The sequence below is a fragment of the Adiantum capillus-veneris genome, chromosome 26, assembly GCF_014529385.1.
Source record: "Adiantum capillus-veneris isolate H3 chromosome 26, ASM1452938v2, whole genome shotgun sequence".
Classification (NCBI taxonomy): domain Eukaryota; kingdom Viridiplantae; phylum Streptophyta; class Polypodiopsida; order Polypodiales; family Pteridaceae; genus Adiantum; species Adiantum capillus-veneris.
This window is the reverse complement of record NC_140956.1, coordinates 62,804,054-62,824,291: the sequence shown is the minus strand read 5'-3', so window position 1 is coordinate 62,824,291 and position 20,238 is coordinate 62,804,054. Positions and strand designations below refer to the sequence as shown.

Sequence of the window (20,238 nt, the reverse complement as noted above, 5' to 3'; positions counted from 1 at the left end):
AGACACTGCCCGAAAGGGGTGAACTCAAGACGTGCTACTCAAGAGCAAGAGCGAACCGAGAGAGAGAGAGAGAGGAGGAGGAGGAGGAGGAGGAGGAGGAGAGGAAGAAGAAGAAAGACGGAGAGGAGAGGGAAGGAAGGAAATTGGAATAGTAGCCTTGAAGGATCAAAGGGGAAGAGTTGAGTGCATTTTGATTCGCAGCGATTGGCAAGGAGACAGCTGCATGCCAGCAGTTCCTCTCTGAAAGGAGGCCGACGAGTACGGGGAACTCCAGAAACTGAATGAAGTGGCTGTTGATGACGTGCTTACCACTCTCCCCATATCCAGCATGTTACATACAGACAGGTTATAGAGACAAGATTCGCCATAGCTAGACCTCTGTCTATCTCTCTCTTCCCCACCCACCATCAACGACCATCATCTCAAGGGTCTGACACCCGGTGGTCTCACGGACTCTCACCAGAGAGAGAGAGAGAGAGAGAGAGAGAGAGAGGGAGAGGTGTTCCTGTTGACCTTTCGTCTTTCTCTCTCTAGGTGCCTTTTCTTCGCGTATAGTTACCCTTGTCCTAAACAGTAGGTGGGTTTTCGTCTTCCCCTCTGCGTCTTGGTTGTCGGCATCTGCAGCGCATCTGAGTTGCCAAAGTATACCCTAACCAGTTGCAGGTGGAGTGCCCTTGGTCGCTTCCTGAAGAAAATCCTCTCTGGCAACACATATAGACTACGTCAGTGTCCTCTTTCAAGCACTGCGTGCCATACCATCATCGGCTATAAGTTTGATTTCTTGGAGCTGGCGACTGAAAATGTGAGGTAAGCACTTTTGAAAGCAAGAAACTGCTCCATCGTCATCTACCTGCAGGGAGTGCAATTCATTCAAGCAGTGGATTTCAGTCTACTTCGATACAGGATCACCTGCACAAAATCGCAGCTCATTACTCGCTTATGGGGCTTCATTCGGTAGGCTGGTGAGCTGTGGTGCTCTCAGCACCCTGGTGAAGTCGCTGTTTTTGGATTGCCTCATGGGCTCTCCTTGCATTCCATCTCCGCCAATGTTCCAACAGCTGCAGATATTATGACTAATCACAGCCTAGTTTCATTAAGAACTTGAAGCCTCTATCCATAGAGAGGCCATGGGCCAGTGCTATGGCAAGACATCTGCAAACAAGGAAAGACGCAGAGAGTCTGGAGCTCCAGAAAATGGCATTCCCACAGGAAACCGTGGTGCGAAATCTACATTCACGGTATCTCCTTTACCATCTGCAAGCCCGCTGCCTACCTTCTACAGCCCTCTTCCAGGTACAAGTTCAGTTCCAATGCAGAGCCCTTCTCCTGCCCGCTCCACACCTCGACGCTTCTTCAAAAGGCCTTTTCCCCCTCCTTCTCCAGCAAAGCACATACAAGCTTCTTTGCTAAAGAGATATGGCGCATCAAAACCCAAGGAGGGACCTATTCCCGAAGGTGCTGAACCTGATAAGGCTGCTGAAACGACTTTTGGTTATTCCAGAAGCTTTTCAAGTAAATATGAGTTAGGGCAAGAGGTTGGACGTGGGCACTTTGGGCATACCTGCTTTGCAAGAGTGAAGAAAGGGGATCGGAAAGGCCAGGCAGTTGCTGTGAAAGTTATTGCCAAAGCAAAGGTTGTCATTCGCTTTTTTAGAATCACGTATATATTTTTTAAGCTTTTGATTGATGTCACTGTGTGCGGTTGCTCACATGTGGGTGGCAATCTAGCAAATGGTGAATTTCTGATTGGCTTTCACTTCAGATGACAACAGCCATTTCTATTGAGGATGTGAAGAGGGAGGTGAAGATACTGAGGGCCCTGTCAGGACATGAAAACCTTGTGCAGTTTTATGATGCATGTGAAGACAATAACAATGTTTACATTGTCATGGAGTATGTCTCATCCTTCTCCTCTACAAGTGTATGACTGTTATACTGTTAACTGTGATACTATGGTAGTGCTAGGGAGGCATTTCTTTGCTATTGCCTTGTGAAGTGATTAATATAGGCAGTGAACATGAAAACAAGATGATTGGATAGGGCTGAAGGACTTGGACAGAAGATAAGGAGATTCAGAAGCACGATGGTTGTATGTACTTGATAGTGTTGTCCCTTCGACTTGTTGGTTCGCTGTCTAATAATTCAATAAGTCAGTCCTGTATACAGATGTTGATGCAACAAGCACTCGTCACTTTGAAGCCACTGTTTCATGAGCAATGCTTAATGAGCAAAAGTACCATAATTGTGGGAGGGAGCAATGGTTGCTACCCTAGTCACCTTGAACAGGAAACGGGAACGAGAACGGCAAGGCATCCAGGACAAAAATGGCTTGCTCATTTTGGAACGGTTTAGAAATGGCCTTTGGTAGGCATATTGTGTATAAAACATTTGGAACTCCTTGAAGAAACAACTAAACGGAAATGAGAAACAGGGGACTTTGATGGGACTTTCTGATCCAATAGGCCCCAAAACGGAGTTTCCTTGTAACTATGTTGCCACTAATGTTAGAGTTTTGGAGTTCTTCTCTCGGTTTTCCCGTCTAGAGCTTGTGAATGGTGGCTTCTTTGTGGTTGTGCCTGGCCTTGTGAGGCTTTTCTAGAGTCTAGGGATCATGGGGTATTCCCAGATTTTGTCCTCTGTGCCCCTTGTGCCCTTTTTGATTCACATTACCATTTATTTGACATGGGTTATTGAGATGTGGGTCAGACATTATTGTTACTTTCCTATATATTGAGGGGGGGGGGGGGATTTCAGCATTGTAGTGTGCAGAGCCTTGCATTCTCTTGTTAGCAAGTTTCCCCACAGGGCTTGTCCACACTCCCCCCCCCCCTCCCCCCCCCCCCCCCCCCCCCCCCCCCCCCCCCCCATGTTCCCTTGCCACCATACTTCTGCTGCACTTTGACATGGTATCAGAGCATATGCTTTACAATGCCTAGTGGATCCGGAGCACGAGGGGGGGCTTGGAGGTTGCGTTTAAGCCAATAAGAAGGCGAGATCGAGCTGTGTTTTGTTGTGGAGAGCACTTTTGGACAAATGTTTTTGCATGTCGGGTGCAACGGAATTGAAAATCTAGACTTTACACTTCCACAAATCTTTACTTCTCTCTTTGCGTTAATGGGTTTCACTTAGCACGAGCGATGGTTCCTTTTATTTCCTTGTTTTGAGAGAGAGAGAGAAGAAGAAGAAGAAGAAGAGAGTTTTAACGTCGTAGGAAACTATCCCAAGAGACCTTAAAGATCTAGCCGACGAGGAGTTGAACTCAAGACCTGTTATCAAGAGGGAAATTTTTCCTCTTTTTATCAGCGCACACACACCCACACGCACCCGAGAAGAAAAGAGTTTTAACGTCGTAGGAAACTATCCCAAGAGACCTGTTATTCAAGAGGGAAATGGCATAACCAATCTACCACACTTGGGTGATAGAAAGGTTATTAGCGCGGGCTTCACACACACTGTCACAAGGCGGGCAACACGTGCCAATAGAAAAGAATAGATTGAACAACTTTAAGCACTTCAAATAACAACTGAACTGAAATAGAGAGAGACGACACGCGACACGGAGTGGCGAAATTCCACCCCAGAGAGTATTGGCTCCAAACCTTGGCTCCCCTTTCGGTATTTTTTTATATTGCATCGACACAGTACAAGCCAGTACTCCAAACTTTGCACCTTCTCCAGGAAGCATGCCAGAGAATGAGCCCTAACCTCATATTTAAAGGCCCTTGGCCTAAAAAGCAATTACAATGAAAAGCCTTCAAACTCAAAAGCATATGGTCCAAAAGCAAAGCCAAAAAGCTCCCAGCATAAGTCACGAAAATCCGTGCAGTCTGCCACGTCATCAGCCAGCGCAATTTTTGGAAATCTCCTTGCTGTCCTTAGGGTTAGGGTTAGGGTTTCTACAGTTTTAGGGTTAGGGTTTCTAGAATTAGGGTTTCAGCAGTTAGGGTTTTTGGCAGAAATTAGGGTTAGGGTTTCCAGAATTAGGGTTTTTGGCAGAAATTAGGGTTAGGGTTTCTGCTCTTGGGCAGCCACGTCATCACTTTGTGACAGTTTAGGCCCCTCAGCCGCATCTGTAAGTTGGCTCCATTCTTTAGGCTTCGACACGTCAACAGTTTGTTACACACATCCACACACACACCCGAGAAGAAGAGAGTGGGAGATCCACGTCGTAGGAAACTATCCCAAGAGACCTTAAAGATCTAGCCGACGAGGAGTTGGAACTCAAGACTAGTTATTACCTTGTTTTGAGAGAGAGAGAGAGAGAGAGAGAGAGAGAGAGAGAGAGAGAGAGAGCTTTGGCTTTGATACCAGGGAAATACCATTAGGAACTAGTGCATGTTGATCTTTGTCCAACCCTATCTTCTTATAGGCTTGTAGCCTATCGTTAGCAAGTCGTGAACATGCATGTCTAGTCAACCTTGCCTAGCGTTCGTGCCCCCCTGATCTACCCTTGTCTTGACAAGTCCCCCTCGCTCTCTAAGGGTGGAGGTGACTTAACATGGCGCTTCTCGAGAGAAATAGCCAGACAATCAATAACCAGGGTTTAAAACATCTAACTCAATTCTTGGACAAAAATGGCTTGAGTTGGGAAGAGGATACCAGTTGGTTACTTAATGCAATCTCAACAAAAATGAAAGACCTTTGGTCAACACAGTGGTTGAAGGTCTAAGCAATGTTCTAGTGCCTCTTTATGAAGGAGAATTTGATCAAAAATCTTGGAATTGGCTTAAAAACAGAAGCTTGCTCTACCACAAAACAAGGGGAACATATATCAAGCTTAGCTACAAAGCATATTAGTTCTCTTTGCTTAATAAACAATGGAAGCTGCTGTGGCCTAATTCAAAATGGGCAACGACTACCACTAGTATCTTAGGTCCTCTATGGCCTAACATGATAAAGTTCTTCTTGTGGAAGGTGTTGGGGGGCATACCTACTAAGATCAAGGTAAGAGCCAGAGGTTTTGACACGGACATGTGCTCAAGATGCAAAGCAACAAATGGAGACCCCCTCCACCTACTCAAAGACTACCAAGCCATGAAAGGTCTAGCAAGAAAAAGCTCCAAATTGGTGCAAAAGACTTGGAAGATCCGCTTTTTAGAGAATGATTTGATCCTAGGATGGAAGGTTTTCAAAAATCAAACCATTCTAGTTTGTACACACTTCTGCTATCACAAACAAACCTGGAAATCAAGAAACCTTCGTGTTTTTAAAAGAAACCCTTCATCGGTCAAATTAGAAGAAGTCATATAGGAAAGCAAGGATTGGATCTTCCTTGTTGGAAAAAACAAGGACTGAGAGGAGTGGAAGCAAGTACTTTTCAACATCAGGTAGTTCGAAAGTTGTACGGGAGCGCGCCCGATGCGCGATGAAGTAAGGGTGGGAGTGGCTAATAATCTCGGTTCGGGGCACGAGGATTCTTTAATAGAATTTCCAGTAAACTTTCAAGGACTGTCCAAGCCGTTAATTTGATACGACACACGGGAGAATTACTTAAAATACTTCACAACTTTATTACACTTTAAAGAAAATAGAGTCGACACGGCCCGGCATACTTCCGTGCCCAGAGGTATTGGCCCCAAAATCTGGTGCCCCTTTCGGTATTTATTTTTATATTAATGCTTGAGCAAAGTTGCGACTCCCGCGGGTTCTCTACTCAGAAGCTCATTAGCTAACTTGTTAGAGTTACACCACCGTTGCTTCGTCATTTTGTACGGCTAGTGATTGTCCCGGGTTGGCCACCCATCGCACATCATGTAGATTGCATGGGCGGACACTTTTAGCACGTGTCCAGCCGGTCATTTTCTGAGCCTGGCTCGTTAGCTTACTTGTTAGAGTTACACCACCGTTGCTTCGCCATTTTGTACAGCTAGTGATTGTCCCGGGTTGGCCACCCATCGCACATCATGTAGATTGCATGGGCGGACACTTTTAGCACGTGTCCGGACGGTCATTTTCTGAGCCTGGCTTGGGTGCACACATTTTTAGCCATTTGTGGGCTTTTATGTTTTTGCACCAGGTACACATTTTTGCCCTACCTCAACCTAAGATTCTATAAATAGAATGCTTAGGGTCTTGTAGTCATACATATTCTGTATTGAGAGCATCATTTGTAGAGCACTTGTGTTCTCTCTCTCTCTCTCTCTCTCTCTCTCTCTCTCTCTCTCTCTCTCTCGCATGCGTGGCTCACACTCTTTCCGCTGTTCACCCTCATATGGTATCATTCGCCAACAACGGAGAATCTGCATCGATGATTCAATCTCTCCTCCTGAGGCTAGCGCTAGCACTTCTGGCGGTTTCCGATGCGGTAAAACACAAAAACGCTGATTAGCATTTTTCAGCCCTAGCGTTGTTTGCAAGAACAACAACGTTTTTGCATTTATAGCCTTGATTTGCATCCCTCTTCCTAGCGCTTCCCTCCTGCAGCAGAATCACACCAAAACTGGCACCAAAATCTGCTTGCTTTTTTGCAAACCCTAGCGTTTTTGGACAGCCTGCGTTGGTGTTTTGCTGGCGTTTTTGGTGATTTGCGACGTTTTTCACAAAATGTTGATCTTGTGCACCTATGGGAGTGGCCAAGGAACACCCAAGAGTCTTCCACATTGCCTAGAACTTGCAGATCTACACCTTGTGTCACAAAGTGATGACGTGGCGGATAGCAGAAACCCTAATTTTCGGAAATCGCGGAGGCTGATTTTTTTTTTTTTTGGAAAATGATGAGCGACGCAAATTTCGCTTTTTCTCTACTTAAATGAGAAAGAGAGAGAGAATGCTTTTGCTTTCATGTTTTGACTCTCTGTGAGAGAGAGAGAGAGCAATTGCTTTTGATTTGAAGCTTTTGGGGCTCTGCTTTTGGGCATCCCTTGTAACCTTTAAATTAGTGGTGAGGGCCTCACTTCTCAGAGCATCTGGACGCAGAGTCTGAGAGTGAAACCCTACCGCTCTCTTGTACTTTGATGATTGATTAATACAAAAAGAAATACCGAAAGGGGCGCCAGTCTTTGGGGCCAATATCTCTAGGCACGGAACTCCGCCGGGCCAATGCAAATCTATTGTGATCTGTGAATTGTTTGGAAGTGGTTATTTGGTGCTATCGCGGTTGATTCTTGACTTGGGAGTGTCCAAGTCTGTTACAGTGGTATCAGAGCACGACCGATTTCTCTTTTACGGGAAATCCGATCCCCGAATTTTTTTTCCGCGGCACCTATGGCTTCAGGCAATGATCAGTCGACTCCCTCTGCATCTGGAGATGCGGGTTGGGATCACAACGAAGATTCAAGCAAAGAGTATGGCCCGCCTTGGCCTACTTAGGCGGAGCGGCGAGAGATAGAGCGTCGCCAGTTGATCAGCGATGCAACAAAGATGATGCTCAATTTTGCCAAGGACCCGAAGATGGCAAAATATATGAACCAGACCTCTTTGGAAGAGGTACAGATGGAGTGGCAGAGAACCACAACACCGCTCCCGAAACCCGCTCTCAAGAAACCTTCTGCCTCCAAGAAAATATACGGAGCAGGAACTGGAGAAGGTGGTTGATGCACGGATTGCTCAGCTTTTCGACGCGCAAAAGAAAGGCAAAAAGCAGAAGAAAGGTACTGACTTCCCGGGATATTTGGGTCGTCGGTCGACATTTGACGAGGCAAAGAAACAGAAGAAGCGTGTTCGATTTGAAGGAGTACCCAGTTCTTCTTCTTCTTCTTCTGACAGTTCTTCTAGCTCCTCGGATTAGAGCGAAGAAGACAGAAAAAGCAAAAAGCGAAGCAAGACACAAAGCTTCGGAAAGGGCAAGAAAAAGGCAAAGAAGGCTACATCTCGCCCAAAGACTGACAGTTCTACTGAGGACTCGTCTACAGATAGCTGAGATTCCGATGACGGAAAGTTTTATGTAAACAAGAAGAATTTTTACAAAGCCAACCAGTATGACTTTCTCGAAGAAAAAAAGCAAGAAAGTCCGAGAGTTTAAGGAAGGTGGCCACTCGATCAAGTTTGATACTTTTCAGGATACTCAGATGCTTCGAAGGCTTTGTCTTTTATTCAGCAGTTTGACAACGCTTTCGCGGAAGGACGCTATTTAGAGCACTCCAAGATTCAGAGAGCTGCCTCTTACTTTAAGAGGAATGCTCGTACTTGGTGGTCCACGCTTCTTTTAAACAAGACTGCGCCAGTTAAATGGCTGAAATTTAAGAAGCTTTTTATTTCTTCTTGGTTGACGCAAGAATATGAACGAGATGTACGAGCTGCTTGGAACCATCTTCGGATGACCAAGAAAGATACAATCAATGCTTATTGTGAAAGATTCTGGAGCTCTTTTCTACCCGCCTCTTCATTCAAGAAGATCTCGTTCAGAGAACAGATTGAGCGGTTTACCTTGGGTCTACCTACAGAGATCCGAGATCACTGCTTGGAACAAAAGTCAGCTTCTATTCAGGAGTTGATGAGTCATGCGAAGCGGGGCTTTGCCATTCACTCTGGCAGTTTGACCTACCCCACAGATAAGGCCATGACACAACGAGCCGAACAGACTTCTGGGAATGAAAGTAGAATGAAAAAGAGCAACCCAGAGAAAAATAAGGATGCACGACCCAAGCTTACTCCTGAGGAGAGAGCTCGCTTCATCAGAGAGGGGAAGTGCTTTGGATGCGGGGAACATGGACATATTTCCGCAAAGTGCCCTGATAAGGCACAGAAAGAACTGAATGATAAAGACGACGACAGGTCTGAGAGTTCGAGAGCAGCTGAGGAATGTGGCAGAAAAGGCAGATAGAAAAGCAGAACTGGTACCACATGGCGTGGGACCTGCATTGAATCTAATGAATGAAAGTACAAACTTTGCCACTTTCGGGGCAAAGTGAAGGATCAGGAAGCTCTTTTGAAGGAGCCAAGGCCAACTTCTTTTCACTTGGAATTGGCGGCTCGATTTGGAACTACGCCCGACAGACTGACGCCACAGGCGGAGGTAGTTCGACTGGCACCCGGATGGGATGTTGCCATTACACCGAGCATTGGCAAACTTTGTTTGCAATGACAGGGGTGTCTGGGCACGCGAGTGACGTTCTACTCGGGATCCCTTGGTACCATAAGAACTACGCCGTGGTTGACTACCGGGCCGAGAAAGCGACTTTGATAAATGAAGGGCTTAGAGATTGTACTTGATGAACTTCAGATTTCTTACTCATTCTTTTGTGAGAACTGAACGATGGATAAAGGTTGAATATGTTTTGACCTGAAGAAAAGAACGCCAAGATTTTTTCTCCACGCTCATGCCGATTGCTTTTGAGAGGACCTGAAGATCATACCATTGATCTGATATCTGGAAGCACGCCACCGAATCGGCCACCTTATCGTGTGAGCCGAGTACAGAATGAAAAGATTATGAACTCAGTGAAAGACCTCTTGGAAAAGGGTCTTGTCCAGCCTAGTACTTCACCGTATTGCTCTCCAGTGTTGTTGGTTTTGAAGAAAGACGGATCTTGGAGAATGTGCATCGATTATAGCACTCTCAACGAATCACCATCAAGAACAGATTTCCGATTCCTAGGATCGATGATATACTCGACAGGTTACAGGGATCCTCGTGCTTTAGCAGGATTGACTTGAAGAGTGGATATCATCAGATCAGGATAGCGCCAGGAGATGTCTACAAGACAGCTTTTCGGACGACTTTTGGGTTATTTGAGTTTTTGGTGATACCTTTTGGCTTAACCACTGCTCCTGCGACATTTAACCGGATGATGGATAGGATTTTTCGAGAGTACTGGCTATTTGTTGGCACTTTCTTTGACGACATCATTGTTTTCTCCAAGAACGAGGCAGAACACAGAGATCATCTGCTTCAAAGTCTTTCAGGCATTACGAGATCACACATTAGTGATTAATGCTAAGAAAAGTGAATTTTTCCTACCAGAGATACATTTTTTGGGACACATTGTTTCAACAGCAGGAGTGCAAATGAACCCGGCTAAGATAGAGACTATCCGTGATTGGCCCGATTTGAGGAATGTCCATGAAGTTAGAAGCTTCTTGGGATTGTGTTCGTACTACAGGCGGTTCATACGAAAGTTTGCAGAGGTTGCTTCCCCTTTGCATACCTTGACACAGAAAGGAGTACCTTTTTCGTGGGGACCCACAGAGGTGACTGCCTTTCAGACATTGAAAGAGAAATTCACTACAGGACCAGATTTGACTTTGCCGGACTTGCAGAAGTCATTTGAAGTATTTTGTGATGCTTGTGGTCGTAGTCTGGGTACGGTCTTGATGCAAGAAGGCCATGTCATAGCTTACGAGAGCCGTTTGTTCTCTAGGCCAGAGATGACAGCACAGATCTATGGGAAAGAGCTTTTGGCGGTTATCCACGCTCTTACTCAGTGGCGGCATTACCTACTCGGAGCGGATTTTACTGTCTTTACAGACCATTAGAGTTTGCGCTACTTCTTGTCACAGAAGGAGCTTTCGGAAAAGCAGATGCGGTGGGTGAACATCTTGTCACAGTTCCACTTCCAGATTGTCCATGTGCAGGGACAGAAGAATGTGGTGGCAGATGCTTTGTCTCGAAAACCGTTGGTTTTGGCTATTTCCGCGATACATCATAGGAGGTTTGAGGATATGGTCGATCAGTATGCCACAGATACAGATTTTGCAGATATTTTCACACGAATACGAGATGGGGAGACAGTAGCGGGATACACCCTTCGGGAAGGCTACTTGATGAAAAAGACTGTTGTGCGTTACACAGCCGTTGAGAGAAAAGGTTATGATTGATTGCCACTGTCCACTTTTTACGGGTCACCGCGGCATTGCTACCACCATGAAAGGGGTAGAGAGAGATTTCTTTTGGCGGAGACTGAAGAAGGATGTGGAAGAGTTTGTGCGCAGTTGCTTGGTATGCCAGAAGGTCAAGTTTGACAGGCATAAGGCACAGGGATTGTTACAGCCTTTACCCATACCCACCCGCCCCTGGGAAAATATTGAAATGGATTTCATTTTTTTTGATCTCCCGAGAATACAGAATGATCACGATGATTTTCCGATTACATGGCACGCCTGAGACGATTATCTCCGACAGAGACCCCAGATTTATGAGTTTGTTTTGGAAGGCAATTTGGGAGAACATTGGCACGCGGTTGCAGTTCTCGTCATCGTTCCACTTACAGACTGACGGGCAATCTGAGTTTCCCAATTCAGTGATTTTAGATTTATTGAAGTCTTGTATCTCGCATCAGAAGACTCAATGGGAAAAGAACTTACCTTTTGTGGAATTTGCCTACAATAACACGATACACTCTTCGACGGGGAAGACGCCATGTGAGATTGTTGAAATTGCTGCGAAGGTTCCATCCTTCTTGAGCACGAAAGATTAGAAATTTGAAGCGGATGAATATTCGCGAGACTTGGATACGGCTTTTGCCAAGGTTCGCGAGACTTTGCAGAAGTCTCAAGAACGACAGAAAAAGGCAGCAGATCGCCATCGTCGCGACTGGAAACTGAAGGAGGATGATTGGGTGCTCTTACTTTTGAGAAGGCACGCCTAAGAAAGAAAAAGGGAAAGGAGAGGCTTTTTCCAAAGCTTAGTATGTGATACTACGGACCTTTCCAGATCACTGAAAAGATAAATGATGTCTCCTTCCGATTGAAACTGCCAGATACTTGGAGGATTCACAATGCATTGCATGTGAGTCTCTTGAAACCTGTTAAGGGTAATGTGCCTGATGATGGGGAGCCTGATGAGCAACCCGCAGTGGAAGAAAAGGAGGAGATCCTTGTTCCTGAGCAGATTTTGGAACATAACGATACGATGAAAGGTAAAGTCCGAAGGCGGTTCTTGGTTTAGTTCAAGAACTTTCCTGCATTTGATGCGAAGTGGATGGAGGAGGAGGACCTAGCAGATACTCCTCGGATTGTGAAACTTTACCTCGATGTTTTGGTTTAGCATAGTCTACTCCAAACGGAACCCAGAATTCAGCTTGGCTGGAGATCTGGTGCAGTGGGATGCACAAGAGGGGAGTCACTCCACTCCTTTGTCAACAGATGCCTTGATTTTGATACTAAAGTCAGTGATGTCTCTTTGAGCTTCAGGGATACTGAGAGCTGACAGTATTCTGCTGGATGACTTTATGAAATGGAATTCCTGATTATGATACTGATTTGTTCTTGACTTCTTGTGAGTGCAGGAACTGATAGCCGAAATGACTGCAGCATTTTGGTCTGATTGATCTCGAATAGACATGGTTGCAATAGGGGTTAGTCAATCGGACCTCATCGTTTTTTTTTTTTTGGAAAATGATGAGCGACGCAAATTTCGCTTTTTCTCTACTTAAATGAGAAAGAGAGAGAGAATGCTTTTGCTTTCATGTTTTGACTCTCTGTGTGAGAGAGAGAGCAATTGCTTTTGATTTGAAGCTTTTGGGGCTCTGCTTTTGGGCATGCCTTGTAACCTTTAAATTAGTGGTGAGGGCCTCACTTCTCAGAGCATCTGGACGCAGAGTCTAAGAGTGAAACCCTACCGCTCTCTTGTACTTTGATGATTGATTAATACAAAAAGAAATACCGAAAGGGGCGCCAGTCTTTGGGGCCAATATCTCTAGGCACGGAACTCCGCCAGGCCAATGCAAATCTATTGTGATCTGTGAATTGTTTGGAAGTGGTTATTTGGTGCTGTCGCGGTTGATTCTTGACTTGGAGTGTCCAAGTCTGTTACACCTTGGATTGGTATCTACACCCAATCGACACCATTTTCAATACTTGCTGTTTTTTCTCTGTTTTCAGCCCCTCGACGGCTGAAAAGTGCGAGAACCCTCTCCTTTGACACTCTGCGACGCTTTCGCACGGATTGGTGGGGTATAGGCACGCTGAAATCTCTATTACAACATTGTTTTCAGCACCTTTGCAGTGTTTTTTGGGCAGATAGCCTGCTGAAGTTTTACCTCTTGTGCGGTTGAACCATCCCTTGCTCGTCAGGACACCATCCGATGGTTGTCCGTGCGGTTATCTTGGACTGCTACAGCCTTGGGAACGGTACCTTCATTGACGACTTGCGATCTTATTGATCTACCTGTGGGACTTCTCTCTGAGCATGTGACATGTCGACTCCGAAGCAAAAGGAACAACAACAACAGTCCCAGAAGGGGGCCACTACGTCTTCTGCGCGACTACGGCCACTTCCACTTCCGTGACTACGTCGGCATCTGCCAACGCTACACCCAACAATTATGCCCTCACCCAGTTTGCTGAGGAGAAGAAGTTGGATGTACACAACTATTTTGTGTGGAGGACACGAGTCCGCACAATTATTGCCTACCATCGACTCTGGGAATGGTTGAATGATTCCACCCATTCGGCTACTCAGCCTTCCCTTCCCACTGCCACTCAAGCCCAAATCGACGGGTGGGTGGATCGGGACATACGAGTCTACACCTTTCTTATGATGAACCTCTAGGACCGCATCACAAAGAAAGTTTCGAAAGAGGAGCATGCACACATCCATTGTGGAGACGGATTCTTGACCAGTTTGAGGAGACGTCTTTTGCCAGACAGGTCACACTTGAACAGGAGTTGTACAACCTCCAGTTCAAGGATTTCAACTCACTTGATGGGTTGACCCGTCGCATACGGGGACTCTGGGACGACCTTGTCTCTGTCGGAGGCGACATCACCTCGGCACGCATGGATGGCCTCTTACTATTCAAGCTTCCCCCACGCTTTGATCCCTACTTTCAGAGTTTGCTCACATCTGGACGTACCTCTTTTCCCACTTGGGACGAGATTCTCCCTTCCCTTAGACAGATTGAGGGGCACTCCGCATTCTAAGCGGGAGGTGTTGTTGATGTAGAAGGAGCTTTGATAGCTCAAGGAGGTAACAAGAAAGGTAAAGGGAAGAAGAAGAAGAAGAAGAAGAAGAAGAAGAAGAAGAAGAAGAAGGACATCGAATGTTACCATTGCCACAAGAAAGGGCATAGAGAATCAGAATGCAGAAAGAAGAAGCGAGACGAGGCCAACAAGGAGAAATAGACAGCCTCGACTGCAGTAGCAGCCTCTCACGAGACGGCGGGGACCGCTCTTGTCGCGATGACGGACCATGCTCTTGCTACATGGTTGTCAGGTACTTGGGTTGTTGACAGTGGAGCCACCACTCATATGACTCCCCAACAGTCATGGTTTAGCTCTCTCAAGGAAACTCACGGGCATACCGTCACTATGGGTGACAACCATGAGTTTCCAGTGTCTGGCACATGCCAAATTACCCTTTTTTCGTTCTACCTCAGACCCGAAGTTCAGTTCAATGGAGGCGCTTTACGTTCCGGACATGGCCTTCAACCTCCTCTCTGTGTCGAGTTTGGACTCTCAAGGAGCTGGCATACACTTTGGGAGTGGCATAGTCACCATTTCTGATTCTACGACAGGTACTCTGGTTCCTAAAGCTCAAGTCGGAGGCTTTCAGTTTCATTCAAAATTGGAAGACGATGGTTGAAAAGGAGGACTTGCACGTCAAATGTATTCGCTCAGACAGCGGGGGTGATTTCACCTCGAAGGACTTTGCACAGTGGTGCAAGTCAGAGGGCATCCAACACCAACTGACTACTCCTTACACTCCTTCCAGAACAGAGTTGTTGAGCGGAAGAATCGGACTATCATGGAGATGGCTCGTGCGATGCTTGTGCATGCTTCTTTGCCCTGGGTTCACTGGGCAGAGGCGTGCAACACTGCGGTTTACATCCAGAACCGTTCTCCTACCCATGCTTTGCTGGACTCCTTACCAGGTTTACTACGGGCGCAAGCCCTCGGTCTCACACTTTCGAGTTTTTGAGTGTTCGGCCTTTGTCCATGTACCAAAGGAGAAGTGACAAAAGTTAGACTTCAAGGCGAAGAAGCTCATCTTCGTGGGCTATTCACAAGAGTTTGACGGATACCGGCTTTATGATCCCGACGCCAAGACTACCACAGTTAGCTGTGATGTGACTTTCATGGAGCTCTTCAGCACACCTGCAGAGGGGGCAACATCCAAGCCTATACCATCTCTACCTCCTCCTCCTCCTCCTCCTCGTCCACCTCCTACACCTGATCCTATCCCTGTTCCCTCTACACCGTAGCCAGTTACTTCACCTGATCATGCCATGTTCGATTCCGATTCTGATGTGGATGATGGTTCTCCTTCGGTGGAGGCAGTCCCACCTCACAAGGAGAAGTTAGTTCCTGGTTGGCTTTACTCTACGGTTTCTTCCTTTGGAGTCACGAAGTTACCAGACCCACCAGACCTTGGACAACGTCGACGTTCTGCACGCCTCAAGGACAGGCAAGTTTATGATGGCGTAGAATTCGTGAACTTTGCACTCATGTCTGGGATTCAGGCTTCACCAGTTGAGCCTTCCTCGGTGGAGGAAGCACTCCAACATGATTGCTGGAAGCGTGCCATGCAGACAGAGATGGACGCTATCAAGCGGAATAAAACCTGGCCTTTGGTTCCCAGGTCCAAGCGGAAGGTGGTTTCTACGAAATGGATTTTCAAGACAAAGTACAAAGCCAATGGTTCCCTCGACAAACACAAGGCGAGACTTGTTGCTCGTAGTTTCACACAGCGACCAGGCGTGGACTTTGACGAGACCTTTGCTCCCACCACTCGCATGACTACCATACGCACAATGTTTGCTCTTGCAGCCGACTTTGGTTGGTCTATCTTCCGGATGGATGTCAAAAGTGCGTTTCTGAATGGAGATTTGGATAAAGAAGTTTATGTGGAGCAATCTCTTGGGTTTCGTATACCAGGCAAGGAGGATTGGGTCTATTAGTTGTGGAAAGCGTTGTATGGACTGAAGCAGGCTGGACGACAATGGTACCTCACACTTGTCCAGTGTCTCGTAAAGTTGGGGTTACGGCATATCTCATCAAATTCCAACTGTTATGTTGTCTCTGATGGCTCTTTGGTTGCGATAGTGATTGTCTATGTGGACGGTCTCATTTTCACAGGCTCATGGACTAGCAAGATTAAGTCGATCATGAAAGCTATGGAGACGCGTTTCGAGATGTCATGTGACACATCCAACCCTAAGTGTCCATGGACAAGCTACTTCATAACAAGGGTTCCGTCAGTCTAGATTAGCAAGTGTTCTGGCACTTTTGTGAGTCTGTTCGTAGACCGTGGCACTTAGTGTAGATGCATATCCTCTGGTTGCACACAACATGATCATAAGCATTCCCATCAGAATCCATCAGAATCCTTCAGGGGAATTTTCCAGTGCATTTAACCTATTTCCCCTATTTTTGACATTTTTCACTTATTAATTTAAGCGACTTTTGTTGGAAAGTAGGTAGGGCAAATTGAGTAAGTTTGTATATAAGCAAACCTAGGCTAGCACTAATTGGCAGAAGAGGCTGCAGGCGCACCATTGCTCAACAGGCAACTTCTCAGCAAGACCCCCCCCCCCCCCCCCCCCCCTTGGTGGCGTTTTCCCTGCAAGCAAGACATCCCATCTTCTAGTGTTTTCATCCAGTGCCCATCGCCATAAGCCTCCCAAGCCTTGGCATTTTTCATCTAGACTTCATCGCAAGACCACCTCAGCCCTGGCGTTTCCAGAATCCCCAAATCGCCCCCTTTGCATAGCGTTTTCAGCATTGCCAAGCATCAACAGATTTCAGCGGTTTGACAACCTAAAACGAGTGATTTTCAGCCAACAGAAACCAGCCCACATGAGCGTTTTTGGCTCCAGCAATTTTCAGCCATTAGCGTTTTTGGGACAGCAGCAGATTTGCATCAGATTTCAGCCAGTAGCGTTTTTGGACAGGAGGACAAAAGCACCCATTTTTAGTCCTTAGATCGGTCTCGTCATCCCCGTCGTCGACATCGATCTTGCCTAGACTTGCATCAGTCACATGCATCCACTTTGTACCAGTTTGTGCAATCAATTGTACACCACTCTCGCCATAGAGAGTGGGGCCTTCGGAGGAGGGTTTTACGTCGTCTCTGGTGTCGTATTCTCTTCTCTATCTCTCAGTCTCATACGCTTTCACGCACAGTGTGTCCATTGCACTCTCTCATTAAGAACGGAAGGCTCTCCCTTCCATAAGAACAAAAGGAACCTTGAGCACAGTTCGGAGCACTCATCTTGAGCAAAGTTCAAACATTCATTCTGCTGCACCTTACACGAGATGACTGATCTTGGGCGTCTTCACTATTTTCTTGGATTCCAGATTTTTTAGACACAAGACGACATCTTCTTTTCTCAGCGGAAGTATGCAAATGCTATTCTGGAGAGATTCCATATGACAGGCTGCAGACCGAGTGACACTCCTCTTGAGCCCGAAGAGAACGTATCGCTTCACAATCCTTCCCCACGGATATACTAGAAGCAGTACAGGAATGTTGTTGCCTGCCTCGTATAGCTGACGTATTCCCGACCAGACATCTGTTACACAGTTTGTGTCCTCAGTTCCTTCAACACCCAACCTCGTCAGCGACATTGCAGGGGGGGGGGGAGAGAGAGAGAGAGAGAGAGAGAGAGAGAGAGAGAGAGAGAGAGAGAGAGAGAGAGAGAGAGAGAGAGAGAGAGAGAGAGAGAGAGAGAGAGAGAGAGAGAGAGAGAGAGAGAGAGAGAGAGAGAGAGAGAGAGAGAGAGAGAGAGAGAGAGAGAGAGAGAGAGAGAGAGCAGCAGCAGCAGCAAGCCCTAGATTCGATCACTTAGAAATTAATTTTCAAAATGGTGACGACAAACTGATTCGATTTCAATACATGAAATCTCCACAAATTCTGTCGCTGCCTCTTCTTCCAGAACGACACAGACTCACAAAGACTTCTACATGTTTTTGCTAGCCAGTCCACCCATTCGAACATGCCGTCGACATTGCAGAGCCTTTATATTACGTGGTGGCGGGGCTCTCCCTCGGGCCCCCTGTCGTCGTCGCCGACGAGCAGTGCTCCTTGATTACGCCCACCCCCCTCACTGGCTCGTCGTCTCACTGGTTCATGATCATCTGTTTGGCTCTCGCCACTTTGATAAGAGGGAGCATCTGGGGAGATTTGCGCAACAACCCTTCTTGAAAAGCTTGGCACCCCTACCAGATTGACATTTTTTTAATAAGAAAATGTCACCCCTCCCTAGTCTGCTGTTGCAACCAGTCCGCGCGGGAACCAGTCCGTGCCCACGCGGACTGGTTACAGCAGACGAGGGAGGGGTAGGGTCATGCGGGTAGTGCCACTTCTTTTTAAAAGAACGTCATTGCAGACCAGGGAGTTGCTGTAGTAGGCGGCACCATAGGCAGATAAAGCATGGCAGGTAATGGTTAGCGGCAAGAGATCATTGAATCGCTTGCCTCTTGGGCAAACAATGGCGAGGCGACATGATGTTGACGTGTTGAAGGTGAACGACAGTACGACTGCAAACAATGATGGCAAGCAATGAGAGGGCTTTTTTTTCCATGATTGAAGGGACTGGGGCGTTGGCGTGATACCGGTGGAGCTTGTCACAGAGTGATGACGTGGCGGACAACAAAAACCCTAAAATTCCTGCAAACCCTAATTTTTGCAAGAAACCCTAGTTTTCGAAAATCGCGGAGGCGGAATATTATTATTATTATTTTTATTTTTTTTTGGGGGGAAATTTTGAGCGACGCAAATCTCAGCTTTTCGCTTTGATTTGGGAGAAAGAAAGAGAAAAAGAGAACTTGCTTTTTACTGACTCATTGAGAGAGAGAGAGAATTTGCTTTTGCTTTCAAGCTTTTGGGGCTCTGCTTTTGGGCATCCCTTGTAACCTTTAAATTAGTGGTGAGGGCCTCACTTCTCAGAGGATGTGGACATAGAGTCTGCGAGTGAAACCCTAACCGCTCTCTTGTACTTTGATGATTGATTAATACAAAAAGAAATACCGAAAGGGGCACCAGTCTTTGGGGCCAATATCTCTAGGCACGAAACTCCGCCGGGCCAGTGCAGATCTATTGTGATCTGTGAATTGTTTTGAAGTGGTTATTTGGTGCTGTCGCGGTTGATTCTTGACTTGGAGTGTCCAAGTCTGTTACAGTGGTATCAGAGCACAGCCGATTTCTCTTCTACGGGAAATCCGATCCCCGAATTTTTTTTTCCGCGACACCTATGGCTTCAGGCAATGATCAGTCGACTCCCTCTGCATCTGGAGATGCGGGCTGGGATCACAACGAAGATTCAGACAGAGAGTATGGCCCGCCTCGGCCTACTCAGCCGGAGCAAAGAGAGATGGAGCGTTGTCAATTGATTGGCGATGCAACAAAGATGATGCTCAATTTTGCCAAGGATCCGAAGATGGCAAAATATATGAACTAGACCTCTCTGGAAGAGGTACAGATGGAGTGGCAGAGAACCACGACACCACTCCCGAAACCCGCTCTCAAGAAACCTTCTGCCTCCAAGAAATATACGGAGAAGGAACTGGAGCACGTTGTTGATGCACGGATTGCTCAGCTTTTCGACGTGCAAAAGAAGGACAAAAAGCACGGCAAAAAGCAGAAGAAAGGCACTGACTACCCGGGATATTTGGGTCGTCGGTCGACATTCGACAAGGCAAAGAAACTGAAGAAGCGCGTCAAGTTTGAAGGCCTACCCAGTTCTTCTTCTTCTTCTTCTTCTTCTCACAGTTCTTCTAGCTCTTTAGACTCGAGCGAAGAAGACAGGAAAAGCAAAAAGCGAAGCAAGAAACAAAGCTTCGGAAAGGGCAAGAAAATGGCAAAGAAGGCTACATCTCGCCCAGAGACTGACAGTTCTACTGAGGACTCGTCTAGAGACAGCTCAGATTCCGATGACAGAAAGTTTTATGCGAACAAGAAGAATTTTTACAAAGCCAACCAGTATGACTTTCTCGAAGATGAAAGCAAGAAAGTCCGAGAGTTTAAGGAAGGTGGCCACTCGATCAAGTTTGATACTTTTTGAGGATACTCAGATGCTTCGAAGGCTTTGTCTTTTATACAGCAGTTTGACATCGCTTTCGCGGGAGGACGCTATTCAGAGCACTCCAAGATTCGGAGAGCTGCCTCTTACTTTAAGGGGAATGCTCGTACTTGGTGGTCCATGCTTCTTTTAAACAAGACTGCGCCAGTTAAATGGCTGAAATTTAAGAGGCTTTTTATTTCTTCTTGGTTGACTCAAGAGTTTGAGCGAGATATACGAGCTGCTTGGAACCATCTTCGGATGACCAAGAAAGATACAATCAATGCTTATTGTGAAAGATTTTGGAGCTCTTTTCTACCCGCCTCTTCATTCAAGAAGATCTCGTTCAGAGAACAGATTG

The 20,238-nt window shown here is 46.5% G+C and overlaps 1 protein-coding gene across 1 annotated transcript in view; it reads left to right on the top strand.

Annotated features, from left to right (window-relative positions):
• Positions 1-20,238, top strand: part of LOC147423564 (CDPK-related kinase 5-like) — a 46,230-nt gene continuing 25,992 nt past the window's right edge. The window contains exons 1-2 of the mRNA XM_086501944.1: positions 1-1,634; positions 1,763-1,893. Coding sequence (XP_086358070.1) covers positions 1,128-1,634; positions 1,763-1,893 — 638 coding nt within the window. The 5' untranslated portion in view covers positions 1-1,127. The remainder of the gene's footprint in view (positions 1,635-1,762; positions 1,894-20,238) is intronic.